General features: G+C 30.5%; 1 protein-coding gene across 1 annotated transcript in view; it reads right to left on the bottom strand.

Annotated features, from left to right (window-relative positions):
• Positions 1-25,114, bottom strand: part of LOC142330161 (prominin-like protein) — a 231,974-nt gene that overhangs the window by 113,779 nt on the left and 93,081 nt on the right. Inside the window, exons 4-6 of the mRNA XM_075375268.1 lie at positions 21,492-21,558; positions 17,046-17,210; positions 12,659-12,783 (exon numbers count right to left, since the gene is read on the bottom strand). Of these exons, the coding sequence (XP_075231383.1) occupies positions 12,659-12,783; positions 17,046-17,210; positions 21,492-21,558 (357 nt within the window). The remainder of the gene's footprint in view (positions 1-12,658; positions 12,784-17,045; positions 17,211-21,491; positions 21,559-25,114) is intronic.

Raw genomic sequence — 25,114 nt, 5'->3', positions numbered from 1 at the left:
CAAAAATGGAATCAATCAAGTAACCCGCATCGTTACTCAATTACTTTCAATTGAAAAAGTATGACTTTATTCTACACCATAATGTCATACTTGCTCCTAAATAATCTTTTTTGTAAAAAATCACTAATTTTGAAAATAAATTCAGAGACAAGTTTTCTGTTTTGAAAAAGTATGGTTGTTTATATCTTCCTAGAGAAGGAATAGAACAGGAATAAAATAAAAATATCTTCCTTACATTTAACTTTATATATATATATATATATAAAACTTAAATGTAATTTATTTAAGTTTATGAGTAAGTAAGACAATTCTGTATGATATGTGTGTCTGTATGAATGTGTATCGTTATCTGAAGAAGCTTAGAAAGTTCTACGTGAAACATAGTGAATTTAATTTATAGGTGTGTACAGTTGATTGGTTAACTCAAAAGATTAATAAATATAATATTTTTAAGTAAAATATGTCTTGTTTTATATATATATATATATATATGTGTGTGTGTGTGTGTGTGTGTTGTGTATTTTTCTTAAGTTAATTATTTTTATTTGATCAACCTAAGTACAGAACAATAAATAAAGTAGGATGACACTTACCTTATTCCATTATGCATACAAAAGCACTTGCATGAATTTCTTGCATCATCAGTTGCATTAAATTACTTTTACAAATTATTCACATCAAATTACATATTAAAATTAAAAATTATTTTTGTATTACATAAAAATTTTAAAATTAATTTTTTTTTAAAATTAATATTAAAAATTAAGAATTCCGTGTATAGAGATACGACGTCAATTACTAAAATTAAATTAAAAATTAAAATAAATAAGTAGTTTAAATAAAATAAAATAAAAATGCATGCGGTCTTCTTAACCAATGTTACATAACTGTACAGAGTTGAAATATTATAAATTAACAATATCTGAAGAAGTGTTACTGTCTACAGCTGCTTTTATAATTGTGTCATCCTCATACTCTGAAGGTTGATCAAATTAAATTTACTTTTATATTTATATATATATATATATATATATATATATATAGAATCTTTCTAAAATGTTTAAACCCCTACTATTTGTATTTTTTAATTTCCAGTACTTCTAAATTTGTTTGAAGATCAGATATTGAATGTGTATTATTAATAACATGATCAGAAACATTACAGTAACCCAGTTTTCCATTTTTATAATATCTAAAATGTTCATAGAATCTAGTTTTAAAAGATCTTGTGGTTCTTCCAACATCAATAAAGTCACATTCATAGCATTTTATTTTATAAATTCCACTTAAATTGTATAAGCCATATGAATCAGTATATTCTATTATTTTTTAAGTGTTTTATTAAATGGTTATCATATTTTTATCATAAACCTTTCTTATATTCTCAACAATGTTATCGGTATATACATATTTTAAATATACATTATCAATTTTTTTTCTGTTATTTACTGGTATTAAACATGTACTATAGTTAATTTTTGACATTTGCTTTTTGTACATATTATCTACTAAAGATTCATTATAACCGTTATATTTAGCAATTTGTTATACATCTATTTCTTTATTTAATTTATTTCTATTTTCATTATACTTTGTGTAACTCAATGCTCTAATAACCATGTTTATATACGTATTAATTTTGTGTGACCATGGATGATCTGAATATCTATGTATGGTGGTTTTGTTATGCTGAGGTTATGAATTGATTCTTTTTATTTTTATTGTTGATTTTGATACTAATAACTAAGTAAATTAATTCTCCTATTTTTATCAATTTCAGAAGTAAATTTCAATTCATTATAGTAAGAGTTTAACTTGTTCAAAATTATTAGATGTTCATTACATATAACAGGATTATACAATGTGTGTGAGAAAAGTATTGAGATTGGTAACAATGCGAGCGATCTGGCAACGCTGTGTCTACCGGTCTGTGCTAGACCGGTTTGTTCATCCCTTCCACATGCTCAGTATGAGTTTCAACTCTGTTCAGCCAACACATTATTTTTGACAGCGCCATCAGAAAGTTGTGTTTTTGTTGTGCGTGATGAAAATGGAGCATTGGAATTTATAGCAACGTTGTGCGATCAAGTTTTGCGTTAAACTTGGGGAATCCACGAGTGTGACCATTGAAAAGTTGAAACAGGCCTATGGGAAACATTGCTTATCGAGAGCACAAGTTTTCCGGTGGGACAAATCATTTTTGAAAGGCCAAGAACACGTTGAAGATCAACCTCGCTCAGGGAGACCTTCAACTTCAAAATCTGATGAAAACGTTGAGCGTATGAGAGTTCTTGTGAGATCAATCTGTCATTTAACAATAAGGATGATGCGTGAACGGTTAAATTTAAACGCTTTCACCGTGCATCAAATTTTGGAACTCTGGAGAACATTCAAAAGACTGTGACTGACCAGTTAAAAGCTCTACCAGTTGAAGCCTTCCAGCGCTGCTACCAGGAGTGGGAACAACAACGCTACCAGGAGTGTGATCAATGATGCTACCAGGAGTGGGAACAACAACTCCACCGGTATAAAGCTGTCCAAGGGAACTACTTTGAAGGGGATAATATTGTTGTTTGAAAAAAATAAAAACTTTGGTAAGTAAAAAGTCAGTCTCATTACTTTTCACACACACCTTGTAGACCACAAAAATATCATCAACATACCTAAACTGTAGTAAAATATCATGAATATGCTATAAAAAATTTAATTTTCAAATTCTTGTAAATAAATCTCACACATGATGGCTGACAAAGGAAAACCCTATAGGTAAGGTATTTTCTTGAGTATAATATTTGTCATCAAATTTAAAATAATTCTATTGGCATATATTTCGAATAACAACCATATCATCAATAAATAAAGGGTCTTTGTGATTAATTTATTCTTTATTACGATAATTGTTTTATCTACGGATATGCTAGGGTACATATTACTAACCATCCTAGTGTTATCCTCAATTTTTAAGTCTTTTAATTTTTATGAACTCTTATTCATTCTTTATATTATATTTTAATCTAAATTCATTTTGATCCTAAGTATTTTATCTATTATTTTGGAAGTAATGTAAGAAGGAGCGGTTGAAAAATTAATTAAAGGTCACATAGCTATACCAGGTTTATGTATTTTTCAGAAATCCAGTTAATATAGTGCACTTGGTTCGAAAGGGTATAATCTACATTGATATATTAAATTATTATTGTAATCAAAAATATTGTGGTATTTTGTTATTAAACTTTTAATTACACTTGAAAATTCTTTAGTGGAGTCATTTATTTCTTCAAAATTATTTTATAATATATATAGTTTCATCAAATTTTTATATTTTTCAGAGTACATGATGACAGGTGTATTGGATTTATCTGATTTTAAAATAATACTATTATTAATGTTTAATTTATTTTTGAGATTGTAAACTAGTTTTTTACTAAAAACAGGTTTGTAACTTAAATTTTCAGATTTAATATCATGAATTTTATTACTAATGATATTATGTAAAATTTCTTTATCATTAGGATTTAACTTTATTAATATTTATTTCAGAATCCACTAATATATTCTTAATAACATCATTCTCATCACTATTTTTCAGATTAAATTTAAATGCATTGGGCAAAATAAACTGTTCCTCACTATCAAGGGCAACATTTGTTAAATTTATCAATATCAGCAAAGGAACCTGAATTCACTCGTAAAATCCGTAAATTGCAAATTATCATAAACACTATTCCTCAACAAATCCCCTTGTATTGTGTAATAACCCAAACCTTCATTATTACTATTATTATTATATTCTTTACAAATATAATTATGATTATTTTTTTTTCTTGAATTTTTACGGGCATCGACTACTAAGGTCATTAGCCCTCGTCACGTTCTTAGAAAAAAATTAGAATCACCATCAGGATCGTCATATGTAAGGGTGTAAAGGGCCCTTACATTTTATTTAAAAGCACAAACTACACAGAACATTAAAACACAAATAACAAAGACAAGCACAACACTTACAGGGTGTAAAGGGGCCCGATATTAAAATTTGAAATAAGTTTCTTAAAAAACCATGAAATTAAAAATACAAGTTATCAATACCATTAATCTTCTTCTACCCGTCTCGATTATTTGTTAATTTTAGCACCCTCGGGGCGACCAGAACCGCCGTTAAGCAGAATATCAGTCGCGCCAGGATGCTGTGGCAGTCAACTCTCTATATAAACAGGCTACAGACATGCATTGCGCCCACCCATAGCCTCGCGCCCTAAGTTCACTCTTGAGGGTCACCCATGCCATCATTGGACACACCCCGACTCACTGCTCTTGAATGCAGACAAACGAGGGTCTACCTCCCGTCACTAGGCAAGAGGGCTACCTCCCGTCACTATTCATCATGCCATGCTTCAAGACTCCCAAATATGGATGAAACTACCTCTTAGAGACTCTTTAACACAACTTTAAAATTTCCATTTTTATAGACTTTTAAGAAGTCCACTGGCGTGTAAGTATGCAACTATTATTCTTTCATTTCCATTAGCTAAATCAGCAGTAATATCTTTTGTTAGACGGAACCTCTTTCTGAGGTCCTCATATATTGTCCACTCTTCTATTAGATGCTTAATTGTAAGTGCTTTATTGCAAACACCGCACACTGGTCTCTCATCGCCGGTTAACAAATATGAATTTGTTAATCGCGTGTGACCGATTCTAAGTCTGGTCACAGCTACTTGTTCTCGGCGAGTCAACTTCATGTTGCTTTTCCATTTACACGGAGAAGTTTTTACTGAGTTTAATTTTGTATTTAAACTCCTCCATTCAGTATTCCACTTGTTTCTTACTATGTTAGTTAGACGGTTTTTAACGTCTGCCACTCTTACAGGAAATCCATCCAAATTATCGCAGACTGTTGCCTTTCTGGCATCTTCGTCTGCGCTTTCATTACCTGTAATACCAGCATGCCCTGGAGTCCATACAAATATGCATCGCTGTCCTCGTTGATTTAAAACGTATAAAATGGACAGCATGTTTGAAATTAAGACATCCTTAATGTTTTTGTTCCGAATTGCAACAAGTGCACTTAGAGAATCGGAACAAATTAGCACTCTCTCTTCGCAATAATGTTCTGTGAAGCGAAGAGCTTGCTGAATGGCAGTAAATTCTGCCGTATAAACACTGGCCATAACTGGCAGTTTCAAACAACGGGCTTCTCCATTTACATATATGGAGCATCCAACACCATGTTCATTTTTAGAGCCGTCAGTATAAATTCTGATATGTTCTTCATAGTTACTGACAGTGGCTAAAAATTCCTGTTGGATGATAAATGCTGGCTTCTTTTTTATTTCTCCCTGAGAGAGATCCAACCTTGTATTTACGCCGGCAAGAGCCATGGCGGTATTTCTCTCATGGAAATTGCTAGTGTCTCAGGAATAGCAATTTCGTGTTTTCTTCTTAATTCGTGGTACCTAATTCCGGCTGGTCTGGAATAGGTAGCACGACGTTCGTATAATGCAGCCATAGAATGATTTGTAAAAAGTTTGTGATTTATATGGGCAGGAAATGCCTATACGTTTGCTGCATTTGATTATTATTATCATTATAATTATTTTTTTATTTTTACCAAATTATCAATTTTTTACGTTTAGAATCATTAAGTTTGCATCTATACATATCAATATTAGTCTTAATCAAATATATAAAATTTCCCAGAACTTTTACTAAGTGGAGATGTGTATTGTATAATTCAATATTTAACAAATTTCTTTTGTAATATGCATGTTTGATTTCTTGTTTTACCCTAAACTTTTCAGCAAATATTTTTGTTTTCTTATATATTTTTCAAACTGATCATTTTTTATATTGATTTTAGCATATTTAGGTGTTACATTTAATTTAGACAAATTTTGTTGAAGTTTATTGACTGTATTATATTACTAAATTTAATATGTAATTTGTAGAATTTAAATAACAATCTTGTATGGTTGGCGTTTATAATTATTTTTCTAAGTCAATTCTTTTAAGAATCATATTATTCTGTACTAATATACAAATTATATTTAATTTTCAAACAGAGTATGAGGATGACACAATTATAAAAGCTGCTGTAAACAGTAACACTTCTTCAGATATTGTTAATTTATAATATTTCAACTCTGTACAGTTATGTAACATTGGTTGCCTAGACCGCATGCATTTTTATTTTATTTTATTTAAACTACTTATTTATTTTAATTTTTAATTTAATTTTAATAATTGACATCATATCTCGATACACGGAAATTTTAATTTTAAAAAATAAGTTAATTTTAAAATTTTAATATAATACAAAAATAATTTTTAATTTTAATATGAAATTTGATCTGAATAATTAGTAAAAGTAATTTAATGCAACTGATGATGCAAGAAATTCGCGTAAGTGCTTTTGTATGCATAATGGAATAAGGTAAATGTCATTCAACTTTATTTATTATTCTGTACTTAGGTTGATCAGATAAATATAGTTTACATATATGTGTGTGTGTGTGTGTGTGTGTGTGTGTGTGTTTTGAACTGATTAACAAATCACTACAAATTCTACAAATACAACATATATATAATGCAAACAGTAAAATAAAATCTTAAAAAATACTTCACAACAAATCAAAAGCAAAATAGAAGTTGCAAAAGAAATTAATAATGGCTATTCACAGTAGAGTATTTATAATTTAAATCACACGTTTAATATTAAAAAAATACAAAAATAACTAAATTAACATTCCATAACAGTGTATAAAACCACGTGATCTATAAGGAAATTTTATTTATAAAATAAAACACACATATAAATTGGTATAAAAGTAAAGAAAATACAGTAAAATCATAACTACAACATAAGTACAAGAATATACGTTGTATGCAAATTTATAACATACATATTTACTAACCTTTGGTAAATATTTATCTAGCAACTTAGCATGAAAAAAAAGCAGAAAAATTAGTATTAATATATTACTCAGATCCATTTATAACAAAAATACAGCAGCTAAAATGATAGCAATAAGAAGACCTCAGAAATATTTCCATCACTCACTCACACACACACACACACACACACACACACACACACACACACACACACACACACACACACACACACACACACACACACACACACACACACACACACACAGAGAGAGAGAGAGAGAGAGAGAGAGAGAGAGAGAGAGAGAGAGAGAGAGAGAGAGAGAGAGAGAGAGAGAGAGAGAGAGAGAGAGAGAGAGAGAGAGAGAGAGAGAGAGAGAGAGAGAGAGAGAGAGAGAGAGAGAGAGAGAGAGAGAGAGAGAGAGAGAGAGAGAGAGAGAGAGAGAGAGAGAGAGAGAGAGAGAGAGAGAGAGAGAGAGAGAGAGAGAGAGAGAGAGAGAGAGAGAGAGAGAGAGAGAGAGAGAGAGAGAGAGAGAGAGAGAGAGAGAGAGAGAGAGAGAGAGAGAGAGAGAGAGAGAGAGAGAGAGAGAGAGAGAGAGAGAGAGACACATCAAATTTAAAAACAAATATCATGTTCTGATCATAAACATGACAAGTATAATATATAACGTTGAATAATTTGACAATAACAATTAATTTAAAATTTATGAAATATATCGAGGCCTCATTTATTATATACCTATGTCTCTCTTCCAAAAACATTGTGTTTACTGTGTCAGCATAACATTTTCACAGAGTCTCATTTGAATCATATAAGCAACAACTCACCATAGTTAACATATTATTGTGTCTATCATATTATTAGTATTACATCATCATCTTTAGACTAATATTTATCTAAGGATTTGCTGATGCGATGACTAACGTCAACACACAGTAGCAACGATCAATTATTGTAGTTTGGTGACTAATGTTATAATTAATTTTTAAACAACCCTCCCTCAAATATCCCTTTATAAATCTACAAACAGAATGCATAAATTAACAGTCTTCAACTGAACACTGCAAAGTTATGTACAATCGTAAGATTTTTATATAGTAATCTTCCTGTAATAAATGAAATAAAGTGTTGCGATAGATATTTTACGCTTACAAACAATTTTATAGTAGTTTTGTCAGTAGTAATTTAATATTTAAAATGTTTGTGTTTGCACAAAAATTTAAAAATGGACAGCAGCATTTAATCAAAATTGAAAGGACACACAATTCATAGTCGAGACAGAAATTATTTCTAATGTTTACAAGTTTATGAAGGAAGAAGCAGATAACAAGGCTGTGACAACTGCTTTAACAAAAGCTCAAGGAAGAACTGTTGCAGTATGTGATGTGTCTCACCGTGTGGTGACAACAATTAATAGTGAACTGAAAAAAATAACAGACAGTGATGACAACGAAACAAAACATTTTTCAATGCCAAGCAAATGACCAACTTCTAAAAGGTGTATCAGAGGGCTGGACAACTTTGATAAATATATGTTAAGATGAACTTTTTATAATTTTCACCTGCAAAAACATTGCCTTCCTGTAGTGAAAATTTTATTACAAGAGCTATGAGGGTATTCATTTTCAAGGGCAGAAAAGCACTTTGAAATATATTCTGAAAGATCTTGGCTTCAAATGGAGAAGGACCCAAAATAACAGAAAACTATTAATTGAAACACCAGACGTTCAAGAACAAAGCATTTCTTATCTGAGGCCAATGAAGTGCTTCAGAAATCAAGGACGGCCCATAATTTATCTTGATGAATTATACGTACTTAGCAGTCACCTTAAAAATCAATTGTGGTCAGACAATCCCAACAATGGTATCTGATCTTCAAAGTCTAAAGAGTACAGATTAATAACTATTCATGCTGGCGGTGAAAAAGGTTTTGTTCCAAATGCCTTGACAACGTGGAAAGCAGCAAATCAAGCCGGGGACTATCACGATAATGTAAACAGTGATATGTTTATGAAATGGATGAAAGAAAAACTGCTGCCAAATTTGGAGCCAAGGAGTGTTTTAGTAATAGACAACGCTCCTTACCACAACATCCAAATCAGTAAATCCCCGAACTCAGAGAGCAGAAAACAAGGTATGAAAGATTGGCTTGTGAAACACAACATTCCTTTCACCGATGCTATGTATGTGCTCGAGCTGCACAAACTGGTAAAACTGCAGAAACCAAGGTTTTGGTGCTATATCCTTGATGAAGGTGTTCAAGAGAAGGGTCATGATATCTTAAGACTGCTGCTGTCTTATCATCCAGACCTGAACACAGTTGAACTCATACGGGCTGATGTTAAAAGCTATGTGGCTGGTAAAAATACATATTGCAGTTTTCATCTAGTTCAAACGCTAACCGAAGAAAAAATTGCTAGCACAGGCCAAGAAGACTGGGTAAGGAAGTGCGACCACGTAAAAAAAAATTGAAGACGAGTACTTATCAAAGGAAAGTGCGATTGGCAACCTTGTTGAATTGTTCATCATCTTATTGGAGAATGATTCTGGCTCCGAGAGCAGTGATGAAGACTCAGATGACATGAGCAGGATTGAGTGAAAAAGTGAAGGTACTTGGAAAAAGTAACCAACCGATGATGTTTTTTTTTTAATTTTATAAAAGTACACCTTGATTAATACTTGTTTATTACGCTTTGATTGTTAACATAGTGCTTAACAATACAGTGTTAACAATACATTACAGTGTTAAAGCATAGTGTTAACATAGTTAAGCGATAAGTGATAGATAAAACCGTAACTTTTTTTAAACATTTCAATGTAGGGTAGTACAGTAAAATATCATTTTTTATTATTATTATAACAAAATTTATAAAATAGTTCATAATATTTGTTATTAATTGGTAGAAAATATGCTTTTAAATATTACACGACCCAATTATTTTATAGCGCTATTACAATAACATACTTGGTGATCATGGGGTAACATACTTGGATAAACTGGGGTTAAAGTACCATATTATAAGATTTTATTTTGATTTTAATATTATAAATTCAAACTAATACATTAATTAACGAATTCATAATAATTATTTATAAATTACATATTAATGAAGTTTATTACCAAATAGTTTAATTTTGATGAATGTTAGTTTAGCATTTCACATTAGGCATACTGCAGGTGTCAGCCGATAGAAGTGAGCATGATTTCACTTCATCATACTAAAAGTATTGTCAGGCTAGTAACGACATGGCCATGTATGCAGATAGTTTGGCTCACAGTACATAAATGGTAAATTTATACAGTTTGTCTGAGAAGTCTCTGTATCTCTCTATGCAATTAACATGTTGCCACAGTTCTGAAAGTTGCACCAACATTTCAGCTTTCAAGGTCATCCATGATATTCACTCTCTTGTTTGAAGTGCACAACCATGGATGCAGTTATAACAGTTGATGACATGTGGTAAGGAGCACAATATAACAATGCAAATGGCAAACAATGCCACAAATAATGAATGATTTAATGACCAGCTTCATAAAACAACAATGATTGATCAGGAGAAAAATTCATTTGCTTTTGTCAGTGTTAAACGCAAGTCGCTTAGTGCAAACAAATTGGCATTGCCATTTTGTAAATGAGCAGCTGAACTTAATATCATAATCAACAATGCATGATCATATTAAAAAAGACCTGATATACACCATTCTGACCAACATTTTTGAATGAATTATCAGATAAAGGCGTGGAACAAACATGTTGCCTGCTGTGCTTTATTAGTACAGAGTGATTTTTTAGTCCTGTTACCCAATTTTAAATGTAATTTAAGAAAGGAAATTTAGGTGGAATAAAAAAATGTATTTGTTACTTACAAAAGAGATTTAATAAAAAGCTATTACATAATTGTTAAAGAATATGCTCAAAATGCCCACCCCTTGTGGTTATACACTCACGGACGCTTTTCAGCATATGAGCAGACACCTTTTTAAGAGTTGCATTGGAAATATTCGTGATCAAGTCTGTAATATTGACTTAAGTTGATCAATAGTATGAGGATTGTTTTTGAAGGTCTCGGACTTAATACAGTCCCACAAAAAGTAGTCAGGAGATGTGAGATCTGGGGACCTTGGAGGCCATAAGCCCTTGCTTATTATTCGATCATCAAAGAACTCTTGCAAAAAATCCACGGTTTCTCGAGACATGTGGCATGTAGCACTGTCTTGCTGAAACCAGCAATACCATTCTTGAGGTTCCGGGAGGGATACAAATTGGCGCTCAATATTCCTGTATACTTCACCATTTACTGTCTGTTCAAAGAATACGGGTCCGACTATATGATGACGAGATATCGCACACCACACACCAATTTTTTCAGGATGCAAGGATTTGCCTTGTAAAGCATTAGGATTTTCAACCGCCCAAATTCGACAGTTTTGACTGTTCACATAACCATCGAGATGGATCCAAGCTTCATCACTAAAGAATACTGTGTTTAAAAATTTGATTCCATAATCATTTACGAGAGACCTAAACCAACGACAATATTGTAATCGCATGTTTAAATCTGGAGGCTGAAGCTCTTGGACTAATCGTACGCGATACGGATACAATTTTAATTTTTTAGCAGCTTTCTGAATACTCGAATATGACAAACTAACTTGCGTGGAAAGTTTTTGTAAACTTTTCCACGGAGAATTGAGCAATCTTATTTTCACATTCTCTAAAACGTCATCTGTCAAGCGAGTTGGTCGACCACTATGTTTTCTGTCGCAAACACTACCTGACCTGTCTTTTGAAATCAGTTTGCTAGCCTAGAAATTGACATTTTTTTCTGGCAGAGGAACACCAACAAATTTAATCTGAAATGATTCTTTTACACTCGCGTATGATTTCATAGCAAAATACTGTTCAACAATGAAAACTCGTTCTATGGTAAAAGACATTTTGTTCATAACACGACCGGAAACAGCACAAAAGTTTACACAGCTCAAGGAGAATCAACTCACACTGCCGTATCTATACCGGTTGAGTAGCGCTACCAACTTCGTGTCACAAAACCAAATTTTCCTTTCTTAGAAAAAAATTATCAGACATTAACAATTGGGTAACAGGAATAAAAAATCACCCTATACAATTTCCAAACGTGGTGTCCTGTAAAAGAGTACTGTTTTCTGGGTAAAGGAGAATTCTCATTTTGTGCATTAGTCAGTAAGAAACCCATCAAGATAACATCATGAATCACGATGTGAATTGTGATTCTTAATCACAATTGTTAGAAAGATGGTTAATAACTGAACTTCAAAAAAAGGGTGTCATGGAACATTTTGAATGTAACAAGATGAGGCTCTAGCTCATTTTTTGCTTTTTGAGTGAGTAATTTCCTAAATGCACAATTTCCAGGTTGTGATTCATAAACCCCAGCAGCTCTATTGTAATGGTCACCGCAAAGGCCCATTTTACCAATATCGAACTGTAACTTTGGGGTGCTTCCAAAAAAATATCAAGGATGAGCATGCACAGCCTTATGCGCTCAGCATATGGTGCACAAACAGATATACTGGATAAACAATTCTAAATTAGAAATGCAAATAAATGTTCAAAATATGTACAAAGTCTATAACATAAATTTGTCTAGGAGTATAGAACTTCTCAGACATATCATATATAATATTCCATACATACAAAATGAAATTTACATAGATTTAAAATATATTACATGATAAATCAAAGAAAGTCAGTAAAAAGAACAAATAAAACCGAGTTCCATAATTACCTGTGTAAAATTAGCCTCCAATGACAGATGAGTAATATTGTAAGTTTTCAAAAAGTCTAAGCAAGGCTGTTGAGATCTACATTGATTCAACTTCTCCAATAATCTTTCTCTTGTATCTTTCAGGGCTATAACATAAAACAATATGTACAAAATCTTTGTTCTATTTGGTTTGTGTTTTAGATTTTTAGTAATTGTTGGTAAAATCTATTGCATATTTTTATCTTCTTGTGTACATCCCAACCCTGCAGGAGGAAGGCACCCACCTTGTGATGTTACTGGTCGCCACATCAACCCTTCTGTTCCGAGCCCTGAGGGGCTTTATTGGAGGTTGTCTTTAGACCCTCTAACCGATTACATCTCACAGTCATCACCCAGGCCTCGGTCAGGATGCCACTGGCTGACATTTGCATTAGGAAAAAAAATCAAATTTTGCCTTCACATAGGCCTCAAACAGACATCTTCACAACCAACCTAGCATATTTCACTCAAACTAACTAACCCACACTGGGGAAGCGCAGACCCCGTGCCTAGTCCAAATCTGACAACACTGTTCATGACTGCGAATGCCTCAGAAAATGAACATCAAAATACATGCTTTATCATAGGAGTATTATCATATTATGCACAAAGCATTGAACAACCCTACAACATCAAGCTGAAGGTTTAGCAAATCAAATGTGAAACATTACCCAAGATTCAGCAAGCGTTCAGTAACGATGCTACCTGGGATTAATTATATAATATAAAATTTGTATTTCATATATGCAGCCAAAAGAATTGTAAAATCATTTCATATTAACTGAACTTCCATGAAGGAAAAACATTTTGGTAGATCGTTAAAACAAGCTGATGTTATGAAAAGTTCGAAATTTAAAAATGAAAGGCTGAACATACAACAAACTACTGATGAAAATGCTGTACTAAAAGCACATCGCATATAATTTTAACATCATCGGAAATGTACTGGTGGCTGCAAAGTTTGCACTTAACTCATCTGAACTGATCACAAGAGCATCATACAGACATCACACAAAGCATGCTGGAATAAACAGTCAATGATTTCGACATACCTAAGATGAAACCCATCTCAAATATAGGAAGAGTTAGTGATTCAGAGGTGACACAGAATAATATGCTACTACTAGTCATATACATATTGCTTCAACTGCTTCAGAATTTAAAGTAGTAATTAATCTTTAAGTACTTTACTGAACTGCTGAGTAGACAGATAATGTTCTTTAGCGCTGTGAAAATAAAGTGCCTGACAATCAATAAACAAAACAATTTTGACTGAGGATATAATATAGCTTAGATACAAACACCTACCCTATTTACTGACTGCCTACTGTTAAATCAAAATGTAAAGAATTAAATGCAAAAAATTCTTAAGATTTTTTAAATTCTTTCTCACGATTAAAAGGAACCACTGCCCTCCCTTCGCTGTCTTACATAATATACTGTTATATATAGTACATCTGTTTACTACTGCATCAGTGTACTACTACTACTACTACTAGTGCAACTGATTAACGAATAATATCCTGTAGTGTAATGTCACCTCTGTCATATTTTATTAAATCATTAATAATTAATATTCCACAAAAAAATTTGTTACAGTTTTTAACACGATAACAGTCAGCCAACAGTCATATGAGTGGTCACTAGCAACTCCAGTCAGCTTTTCTGTAACTTAACATCAAATCTGGTAGCAACTATAATAATCTTAAATAAATCTGAATGTCAATGTCACAAGTATTACGTTAGGTAATAGCCAAAGAAAAAAATTGGGTATTAACGGCACTGTTTCAAGAATGGCTGGCCTGAGACTACACCGTATCAAGGGCTGAACTGTGTTTGAAATCGTAAAGAATCAGAATTAAAATACGTAATCAATATTTTTTCACGACTAGTGCTCAAAGGATAAAAAATTAACGCAGTAATTTACTATTTCATTAATTTAATATTTTCCTTTTCCAATTATTGTAATAAAAATGAATAATCAGTAATAGATTAAATACATCTGAAATAACTATACTTGCTTTAAGATTCCTCTCTAAGAGGTGCTTATATGATAAATCTGAAGTGTGTTTAATATCTGTTATTTTCAGAGTTGAATCACCATAGTTCACAACTGTCATTTTCTTAGCTAATCACAGTTATCGCTTACTTATTTTATCATTAAATAAATTAATATATTAATTTATGTATTTTATATTAAATTATATAAAAAATAAATTATGGATTTAAGAATTTAAATAAATAAAACTACAATATAAGAAATTACTTAACTTCTTATGTATACAGAAGAGTAATTTAATGAAATTATACAGATAACAATGCAAGTCTCAGTTTTAAACAAGTAAAAGGTTCCCTATATAAAATTTGCTAGTAAATAACTTTTATCTAAAAATTATAAAACAAAGTAAATTATTATACTTTGAACTACAAACATGCAAGCCAGTAATGAAGTAAAAGGATCAAAATTAAAATAATTGTTTAATAACTTGTATTTTCTTTAATCCAATGTGTACTTTAAAAAACATTTTAAAAGTCGAGAAAGCATTAGAACCATATAGTGCACTACATTTACGAACATAGTTACGTTTGTAATGAAACAATCACATTCAATGTCCTTCTCCCAAACCTGACTATAACATCCAATTTTTTACTTCTTTGTCCTTGTCATGTATTTGGACAAATAGCAACTGTTAAATACAATTTACTGCACTCATTATTGTTGCGGTTAATGATTTTAAACTTAGTTACCTCATATGTTATCACTTTTTTTATAATTTATTATTTTGATAATTAGTTTTAATTCAGTGTTTTTTACTTTGTTTTTGAGTTTAATTTAATGTAAACGGTAAAGAAGTAAGCTGCAAAATAGTATGGGCTAACAGGACAATAATTTGGTTACAACAAAGGCTCATTATTATAATAGTTTTAATCAAGTACCGAGAAATAAATTTACAAGACCTTAAACAAATAAGACAACTTGAAGCAGGGTTCTTAAATTTGTTACAGAATGTGAAGGAACTGAATATTCTTCCTTCAACCGATAACAATGTGTCAGAGAGATTCCATCTCAAAAGCCACTGCTTAAGCCCATTCTTTCTTTTGAAACTAAATACACACAGACACACACACACACACACACATATTTAAATAAATGAATATATAAGATCTGGGCAGTTGAAGTCAGTACGAATTAGTTTTTACATATCATATTGCCTGTGATTAATGGATTCTGATTTAATACGATCAAAAACTTTGACGTGGAAGTAGACTTAGATATAGCAGATCAAGTATTTAAAAGTAATTATAGTCAAGCAGAGTGTTTTATAAAATGAACAGAACTGTACTCAAGACTTATGTCAAAAAGTTACATAGGTATCAATATACTTTGTACTTTTGCAAAAAAACAATTATGTGTTAGCAAAAATCGATAATGCAGATCACACAGTGATTTTATTTGACATGAACAGTAAATAAACAAAAAGATGCATTAGATGTTTGTTTAAGTAAGAAGTTTGAATGTAAAATGTGATAGCTGACAATGATATTGGGAATTATTTCTAAAAACGGCAATTTCTTTCATTTTTAATCTTTAAATGCGTAATGCCACATAAGAAATACTATAGAAATATCTATAATGGATACCTATTTCCAGATGATGCAATTATACAATGCCAAGAGAAGGGGCAGATGACAGGAGGTAATGCTTGATTGGCTTAAAAAATGTGTGGGGTCACTGAGTGGAATCTCTCTTTGATATACTACCAATGCTCCGTTTAGACTCATTCTAAGAATATAGTATTATTTTAAAGGATTTATTCTAAGAATAAATCCTTTAAAGCTAAAATGTGAAAAAAATACAAGAGCTTTGTAGTCCGGACAATGAACTGACATTAAAAGGGAAAATCAAGTCAAAGGGCATATGAAGTTGTCTCCCTATGGGTTTCCAAATTTTGAAAAGTAACCAAAAATAGGTGATTAAAAGGCTGGTTAAAAATGATTTCACGTGATAGATGACCGACTTTAGAATAACATCTAAGCTAACAAAATAGACAGCATAAAAATAAATACAATTCTGGTGATGAAGTGTTTCAGATATAATTTTATGAAACATTTTTGACAGTGAATTTTGTGAACTAATGCCTGTAAGTTTCTGTTGTAATAAAAATAATTACATACATCCCTTTACCTTTAATTTAAATAAATATTTATTGCGCTTTCATATTGTGTGTTTAATTTATTAAGTGGATAGCTTTTTAAGACAAAAATGTTATTTTTAGTTCCACGCTAAAAACGAGAAGTGAACATTAGATTCAATAAAATACAGTAATAACCTATACGGTTAATAAACAAATTTTTTCTGGTTACATACCCAATTCAAGGACCATAGCTTTATCTTGTAACTGTTTAGTTAATGAATCTATATTATTGAGATCAGTTCTAATAGTACTGAGACCAGTCACAATAGAAGTTAAATTTGATAAAACTTCTGCTTTTGAAATCTCACCGAGCTTTTCTTTCACTATTTGACCACTCTCTAAAAAAGGAAAAACAAACAGTCACATTATTAATATAAGGTAAAAAATGCTTTAATACAATACAATAAACAAAAAAAAATAAATAAATGAAATAACAAAATAAATAAATATATAAATAATAAATAAATAACACAAAAAAATAAATGAAATAAAAAAAAAATATATATAAATAATAAATAAAAAATAACACAAAAAATAAATAAATTATTTCATATAAATATATATATATGTTACCACAATTTTTTTTTTAATAATGCGATATCCCATCATTGGGCAAAAATGTTAGATAAATGTGATTTTCATGTTGAGAAGTAAAATGTATCCAACAAGAAGGGGATTCAGTGTATGTATGAAATAATCCTTGTAAAATATCTCTGTAAATTTTCAAGTCAAAACCTATAATATTTGCAAAGTTATAACGAGTCAAAGTAGTAGAAACATAAGTAGAATTTTGAAGCACAGTGAGACCTGGTGTCTCAAGTCTCTGACCCCTATTTTGTAGGTTTCCTATCGATCCTAATCTTTCCAAAACATTTTTCTATTGTGAACAGAATATGTTCAAGAATGTAGGAGGTTATTATAATGATTTGTGACATAAACATTTCAAAGTTTTTATTTCAATATGTTTCAAAACATTGTAGCAAAGGACACTCATTAGTTTCTGATTATTTTCAAGGTTACAGAGCACTTTTAATCATGTTTGAAAGGAAAAAGAGGAAGTAATTTACATTTAGGGCATAAAAGTAAAAAAAAGTCAGTTTATGGAAATCAACAAAGGAAAGAAGCAGTCACTGTTGTTGAGTAATTAGGCAAAAAACGAGCTGATGTTTACCGATTACTAAACTGCTCAATTTTTTAATTTCCATCATTTATAAGATATTTTTTTATTTTTATAAGAGTTCAGTGCTACCCTGACTTTGGCCAGCTGCTTTCACTTTGATTAAAAAAACTTTTGCCAATTTTTTTAAACTTAAAAAGTATATATAATTACATAAACAATATTTAATTTTAATTTTTATTGAAAAAAAAATTAATTTAATAATAATCTTTTTGAAAATCTGCTGTTTTTGAGGCTTACAAGGGAAATCTCACTTTACTCAACTAGTCAAATATAAAGAAGAAACTGTCCTAATCTGTTACTGCATTCTGGAATGTACATCGAAAGTAAAAAAGTTTCAGGATGTGGTTTAAGCCTTATCTACAGAAGAAATAAAGATTAAAAGTGAAGTTAATATATTTATCTCATGTTTTGACGATTTTATGGCATATTTTATTTTTTTCAATTAAAAAAGCTAACTAGAAAGTTAGTCAACCATTTTGGGGTCTTACACTTGATTTAGAAAACTGATACTAATATATTTTATGCATTTTAGTAAAACTTACATTAGTGCGCTTGAACCAACTTGATAGCTTACACCACTATTGTGTAATGATTATCAGAAAAGTTTAATTTTGGCAGCTATTTTGTGGTGAACCCGACCGCCAATCGCAGCCATTCATGTATTTTTGTAATTCTTTAATGATGTTTCATCCAAAACCAAAATCGAAATCCAAGATAACGTGTTCTCACATATACATGTTGAATTCAATTGTTGTTGAACGTTAACAAACGCGTAGTTTATTATGAGAAACACAAAAAGTAAGATAAGAAACTAAATAAAATTGCTAAGCGGCATAATATAATCCTTATCATATGAAATACAACCTGTTCTTTTAACACGGTTGGAGTTGGGAGTCAAAACATATTTTCCATGTCACACAGAGAGAAGCAAACTTGTTGATCTGTTCTACTCATACTTCAACACGGCAAACTCTCTTCCTCAGTCTTCCCCGAATGCATTAGTCTACTCTTTTTGTTGTTGCCTAGATACGTTATGATACATCTAGTTTTTAGTTGTTTTTTTTTTATTCATTCCACTCTGTAATTACACTTATTAGCGTATCCTTACTGTCCTGAGTGATCACTGTATCATCTGCATCTAAGAGTGACTACGTTACAATCAGTTTCATCATCCACCAACATTTTTATCTCCTTTTACAAAATTTACACTATCGTTATTATATTTATTATAAAAAGTAAAGGGATCAAGTTTCTTACTGTTTTATTACTTAAAACTTTGCTGATATTTTTGCATTAAGCCTTAGTACACCTTTTGAGTTTTTTTTTTTTAATAACCCAAAATATTCTACATAGTACCTTCTTTGCTCTTAAAATAGCTCATCTCAAGGAATCAGTCAAAATCTGGTTTTAAATCCAGAAAAGCAAGATATAAATTCTGACCTTTGTCTCCAGTGTGGCTCTAAGACAAGAGATATGGTCTTAGGCTTGCTGCTCAAATTGAAAAGCTGCTTTCAGCCCCTTAACATTCAGCTCAACTGCTGTCTTCTTTTCAGGATCTCTTTGTATATTTTGTATACTTAAGCACATCAGTCAAGTTATATTAGAAAACATTATTTCCTTGTCTCTCAGTCGGTCAGCATCCTGCCTCTTTTGACATTGTTCAACAACCTCAGTAACATTCTACTACTTCATTCCTTACATACATTCACTTCATTTCTTTCAGATTCTTCACATCTGGTTCATTCAATTTCTAATCATCCTCTCCTAACTTTTCAGTAGTGCTCTTTTTACACCTTCAAGATTAAATTCCATTTTTATCCTTTGTATTTCAGACTTCTTAGCTCTCATAACAACAGCCTTTTTTTTTAGTCCTTTTACTATGCTGCAGGTCTTGATCGTAAAATGATAAAGCCTTTCAAATGTTATAATATAAGCAGAAAACATAAACAGACTTCAACTACTCACCTTTTGAATATACAGAAAGATTAAATACTAATAGGGCATTTCATTAACCATAATTAAATTATTACAACACATTATTGAATATATCTCTATTTTATTCATTTCTGAATTAAGGGTCATCAGCTTGAAAGTTGAAATTATTATCCCTCTCTGTACCCACAAAAAAGTTTCTTTATCCTTGCCACACATTCTGTTCTTTGAAAGTAGCATAAAAAAAGTGTTGAATATATGTGGAAGCTAATATTTTACACTACATAACTGTATCAGATATTTTTTGTTATTCTTATTACTGTAAATAATCTGTACTGGTTTTTTCCAATATAAATACATACATAATTAGAACTCGGCAGGAAAATTTGTAACTAAATTTTTATCATAATCTTGCTGAATAATTACAAACACCAAGCTAATGCAATTAGATATTCCAACGTATTAGAAAAAGTACAGCAAATCATTTAGCTATATCTGAAGATATAAATTACGCTAAATTAAGATGGAAACGTAAGAATTTTAATAAAATTTTCACCTTTAAACAAAAAAAAAACTGTATATGAAGAAAAGTCTCAAAAACTAATAAGTAAAATCCTTTTGTATTAGAAATTTTATAAAAGCCAACAATCAGAAGTTATAAAAATGAGTGTGTGTATGCATACAATATTTGTTAAATATTGAATACTTCCCATTTTAGGAAAATGCGTACTACCACAAAACTTATCGTGTTAAAAATGAATCACCCCTAAAAATAAATAAGTTTATATAATAAGTTTTTAAAAATAACATTACATAATGAAGGTTTAAAATAATGAGCTGTCAAAAAAACCTAGTTAACTTGATTTTGTGGCTGAATGCTGGCGCAAATGCTTTTGATTTGACCTACCACAATTGAATATGATTGAACAATTAAAGAAAACTTTTACTATCCTGATTCATATGGCACACTGAATTATCTAACCAAATGATATAGCATTAAGCTGACTCTTACTGGAGGGTCAGAAAAGCATAACAAGCGGACTTATTTTTTTGCTATTTACTTATGAACACCGTGAGTTTAAGGCCAAGTAAATTGGTAAATGTAGCCCGTTTTACACAGTATTCAGAGTTCGGAGTAATTTGACACACATAACGCCAGTCAAAGCAGTCTTCTTGGCTAATGTACTGTAAACCCGACAGAATAATTTTTAAACAAATTTAAAAATAGTATTGCATACAGAATTTTTACCGTCTTGTCAATGTATTAACACAAAGACATATATTTATGAAAATATATAACAATAGCAAAAGAAAGATGATGAGAAAACAAGAGTTGAAAGTGAGATGAAGTAAACTATTAACAACAGGGGAACAAAGGAACAAGAACTCTATGTAAGAAAGCATGATTAGAGGAGATACATCTCTCAACATAAATATGATAAACTATAAAAAAACAAAAAATAATAAATAAACACCCACACATACACAAATATATAAAGAAACTGACCACGTAGTATTGTGTCAAGTGCAGAGTCGAGTTCAGCAAAATTGATAATCAATAAATTGTTGACTTCCTAAACAAAAATACATAAAAAAAATACAATATAAAATTTTTTTTTATTGCTTAATTAACAAAAATTAGCTATTTTATTAAAGCTGACAAAAACTGTATTCAATAAATACTATTTTATATTAAAAATAAGTAAAAATCTCGGTTAACCAAATTTCAGAAATAATAGTTCTATTTAGAGAAATCATTTTCATAGTAAAAACTGATGACAATACAATAATATAAAAAATAAAAATTGTAATGGCAAAAGTGAAAAATAATTCGCAATTACAGAAATCTTGTTATCTTATGGCTGTACATTATGAGTCACTTATCAGAATACACCAATTTTGTAATAGTGCTTAGTAATTTCCTTATCAAATACCTTAACTTTGTTTAACAAAGTTGGCAGTTTTGATAAACAAATCTAAAACATGGCATATAACTCAATTTATCACTTTACAATTATTAAAAAAAAATTACTTCCTAATAGGTTATGTAATATTAAAATTTTGATGATCTAGATTCATACAAGCAGAAAAATAAAAAATGAAAGTTGCTGATATAACTTGCTCATCATTTACAGTAATACTTTATTACATGATTGTAAGTTTATACACTTAATTAACAGTTTCAGTATTAAAATAGTATTTGTTTGATTTGTCATTGGACGGAATTTATTGCATTTACACAGTTGTAAATGTACATAATGTCAAATAGTGCATATAATATTGATTCTATACTTGTGATCTTTATTATTCATTAGTCTTCATTACAATTTTTTTCTAATACTGATAGGTGTTTGTTAGTATATAAAGTAACAAGGCAGATTTAGAAGTTATTGTTTATCTGAGTACGGTCATGATGATTCAAAGGACAAATAAATTGGTTATTTGTTTTGTAGTTATTGTTATGCAAAACAAAGAAAAATATTTTAGTGATATTATAATATTAGAAAATTAAGAAAAATACATAAAATTATTTCTAGTCTTTAATGAGTGAACTAAATATTAAATTGTTTAATACTGTACCAAATTCTTTAAATATACTAAAAAAAAACAAATTTTTAAAAGATAAAACTACATATTATTCTCCAGCCATACGGGAAGGAGAACCAAAAACTGGTATAGAGTTATATTCCTAATTTTTACTAACTTTTTGAAGAAAAGTACAGTATTACTTTTAGTCCCATGGTGAAGAGTAGGGGGTGAAGATGAATTTTTTACGTTTTGAGGTATGAGGGTACAAAAATATCATTCACTTAAATTGTGGTTTCCTTATATATTTATTTATAAACAGAATGTTTATAAAAACAGTTTCAAGAATTCAGGGGATGGTCCCCCACATTGAAATAAAGAAAACACTTTACCAGCATTAAACACGACGGCTATCTGACATTTTGTATTTTTAACATAAAAATTTATTCCAGGAACAGTTAATCATATAGAGCTGAAATTTTGTATTTATACTAATTTATAAATGGCTGATACGCATTTAATATACAGTGTCATGTGTTGCAAAAAACCCTTGAGGCGAGATGGGAGTATTAATAAAACACTTTCCCGATCGAGTGTCATCTTCTCAAATAATGTTTTCATCCATTCATAGACACAAGAGGCTTAAAATCTGAAAAATTTGGTAAATCAGGACGACCACGTACAATATGTACGCCCGAATTTAAGGAGCCTGAAAATGGTACTAGAGAGCTACCTAAACTGAGCTACTAAAGTGTAATGTAAATTACTATAATATTTTATTGTAATATACTTAATATTTTTATTTTATTATAATTTATTGCACGATAACAATAATAAAATTATTCCGATTAAGGTTGTGTCTAATTATTTAATTTTATTCAGGAGGAAATGAAAATTGGTTTTTTAATCTAGAGTGACTCACTTCAAGAATTTTTGCCATAACTTTATTACTTATGAATGGATTTTAATAAGTAAAGTGTCATTTTCTTTTGTCATAAATATTAAAAACATCCTTTTTTATAACATAATGTAAACTAGCAGTTACAAAGATATTAACGATTAAAAAGTTTCATGGCTGCCATTTTGACACGGATTGAGAGATCAGGTTCAATGTTTTGTACAAGTACAAGAGAACAAGTACAGAACCTGAGATCAGGTTCAATATACAAGTAAATCTATAGGTACCCTAGCCATATAGAAAATTTCAGCTCGATACAATTAACCATTCCAGAGAAATAAATCTTATTAAAAACACAAAATTTAAAATAGGGGATAGCCAGTAAGGTAAACTAAGTGTTTCCAGAAGCATGTTCATATAAAGTTTTTTTCTTTATTTCGATGTGGGGGATCATCCCCTGAATTCTTGAAACGCTTTTTATAAACTCTGTGTAAATTTATTTAGAGGCCTACGCATAAAATTTTATGGCTTGAAAATTTTCAAAATGACTACATCAATTTAATTGAAATTTAGATATCCTGTAGTAATGTATCTGTAGTTGTGAATATGTGACCATTAGTTGAGTCGTTCTTGAGTTATGCTCAATTTACAGTCAAAAAAATTTGAGTGGGGCAAGTTAGACCAGGACAAGTTAAACATGACATATATTTCTAAGTACTAAAATTTTCATTTCCTTCATTTTTTATTGTAGTGCATTCAATTTTATATTCATTCATTCATTGTAGTTCATTTTTTATTACAGATTAAAATGACTTGATACTTTTTCAAAAGTAAACAAAATAAAATAACAAAAAATCAGCCTTCTTTGCAGAACTGCAGAAGAGTTTTTCAGCATTACTTTACTTCATTCTGTAACCTGATAAAAATCAGCCGTCCATTATTTCAAACAAAATTTTCATTAGCAGTAACATTTTTTATTGTTGTTTGTTACAGTAAGTTCAGTGATTTTCCTGCATCAATATGGCTGGTAATTTAACTAATGACTGATGTAAGTAGATTTTGAAAGAATACTAAAAGATAAAGAGGACTGAAAAGTTTCAGAGAAACGGCATGAATAATCTGATAGATCTCCACTGTCTATAGGCTAGCCGTTTACAGAATACATGATAAATTTGATTGGGTCCATCTGTAATGAGCAAAAATGGTCGACTAGTGCTGAAAATGAAATATTAGTTGTTTGGACTTTTATTCAACCCCCCCCCCCTCCCCCAAAAAAAAGAGAGCTGCTAGTAAGTTAGGACTGAATGTAATATCATTCAGGAATAATTGAATCTGGGCAGGCTTTTCATGTAAAGAAGTTGTCAGCCTGTCATTTTCAATGGAACCCCAGACCAACTTATGTATCTTAACATGCTGAATACTATTTTACAACAACAAAATAATGAGGAGTTCTATTTTCAGCAGTTCCTATTCACCATAATCTAAGTGCACAATTGCTTGCGGGTTTTCCAATATCTTGAAAACTAATTAATTTAGATACTTGAAACAAAAACCTCTGTATTTACACAAAAAAGACAAAGTGCAGTTCAAAAGTAGGGCTGATCGGTAACAAAATGAGAATAGTTGAAAAAACGAAAAATGTATTAATTGTTTCCAATACTTTGGATGATTAACTGCATAAGCTCCAAGCTTGTGCACCAGAATAT

This window comes from Lycorma delicatula, chromosome 9 (assembly GCF_047948215.1).
Source record: "Lycorma delicatula isolate Av1 chromosome 9, ASM4794821v1, whole genome shotgun sequence".
NCBI lineage: Eukaryota > Metazoa > Arthropoda > Insecta > Hemiptera > Fulgoridae > Lycorma > Lycorma delicatula.
This window is presented reverse-complemented; position numbering and strand designations above follow the sequence as displayed.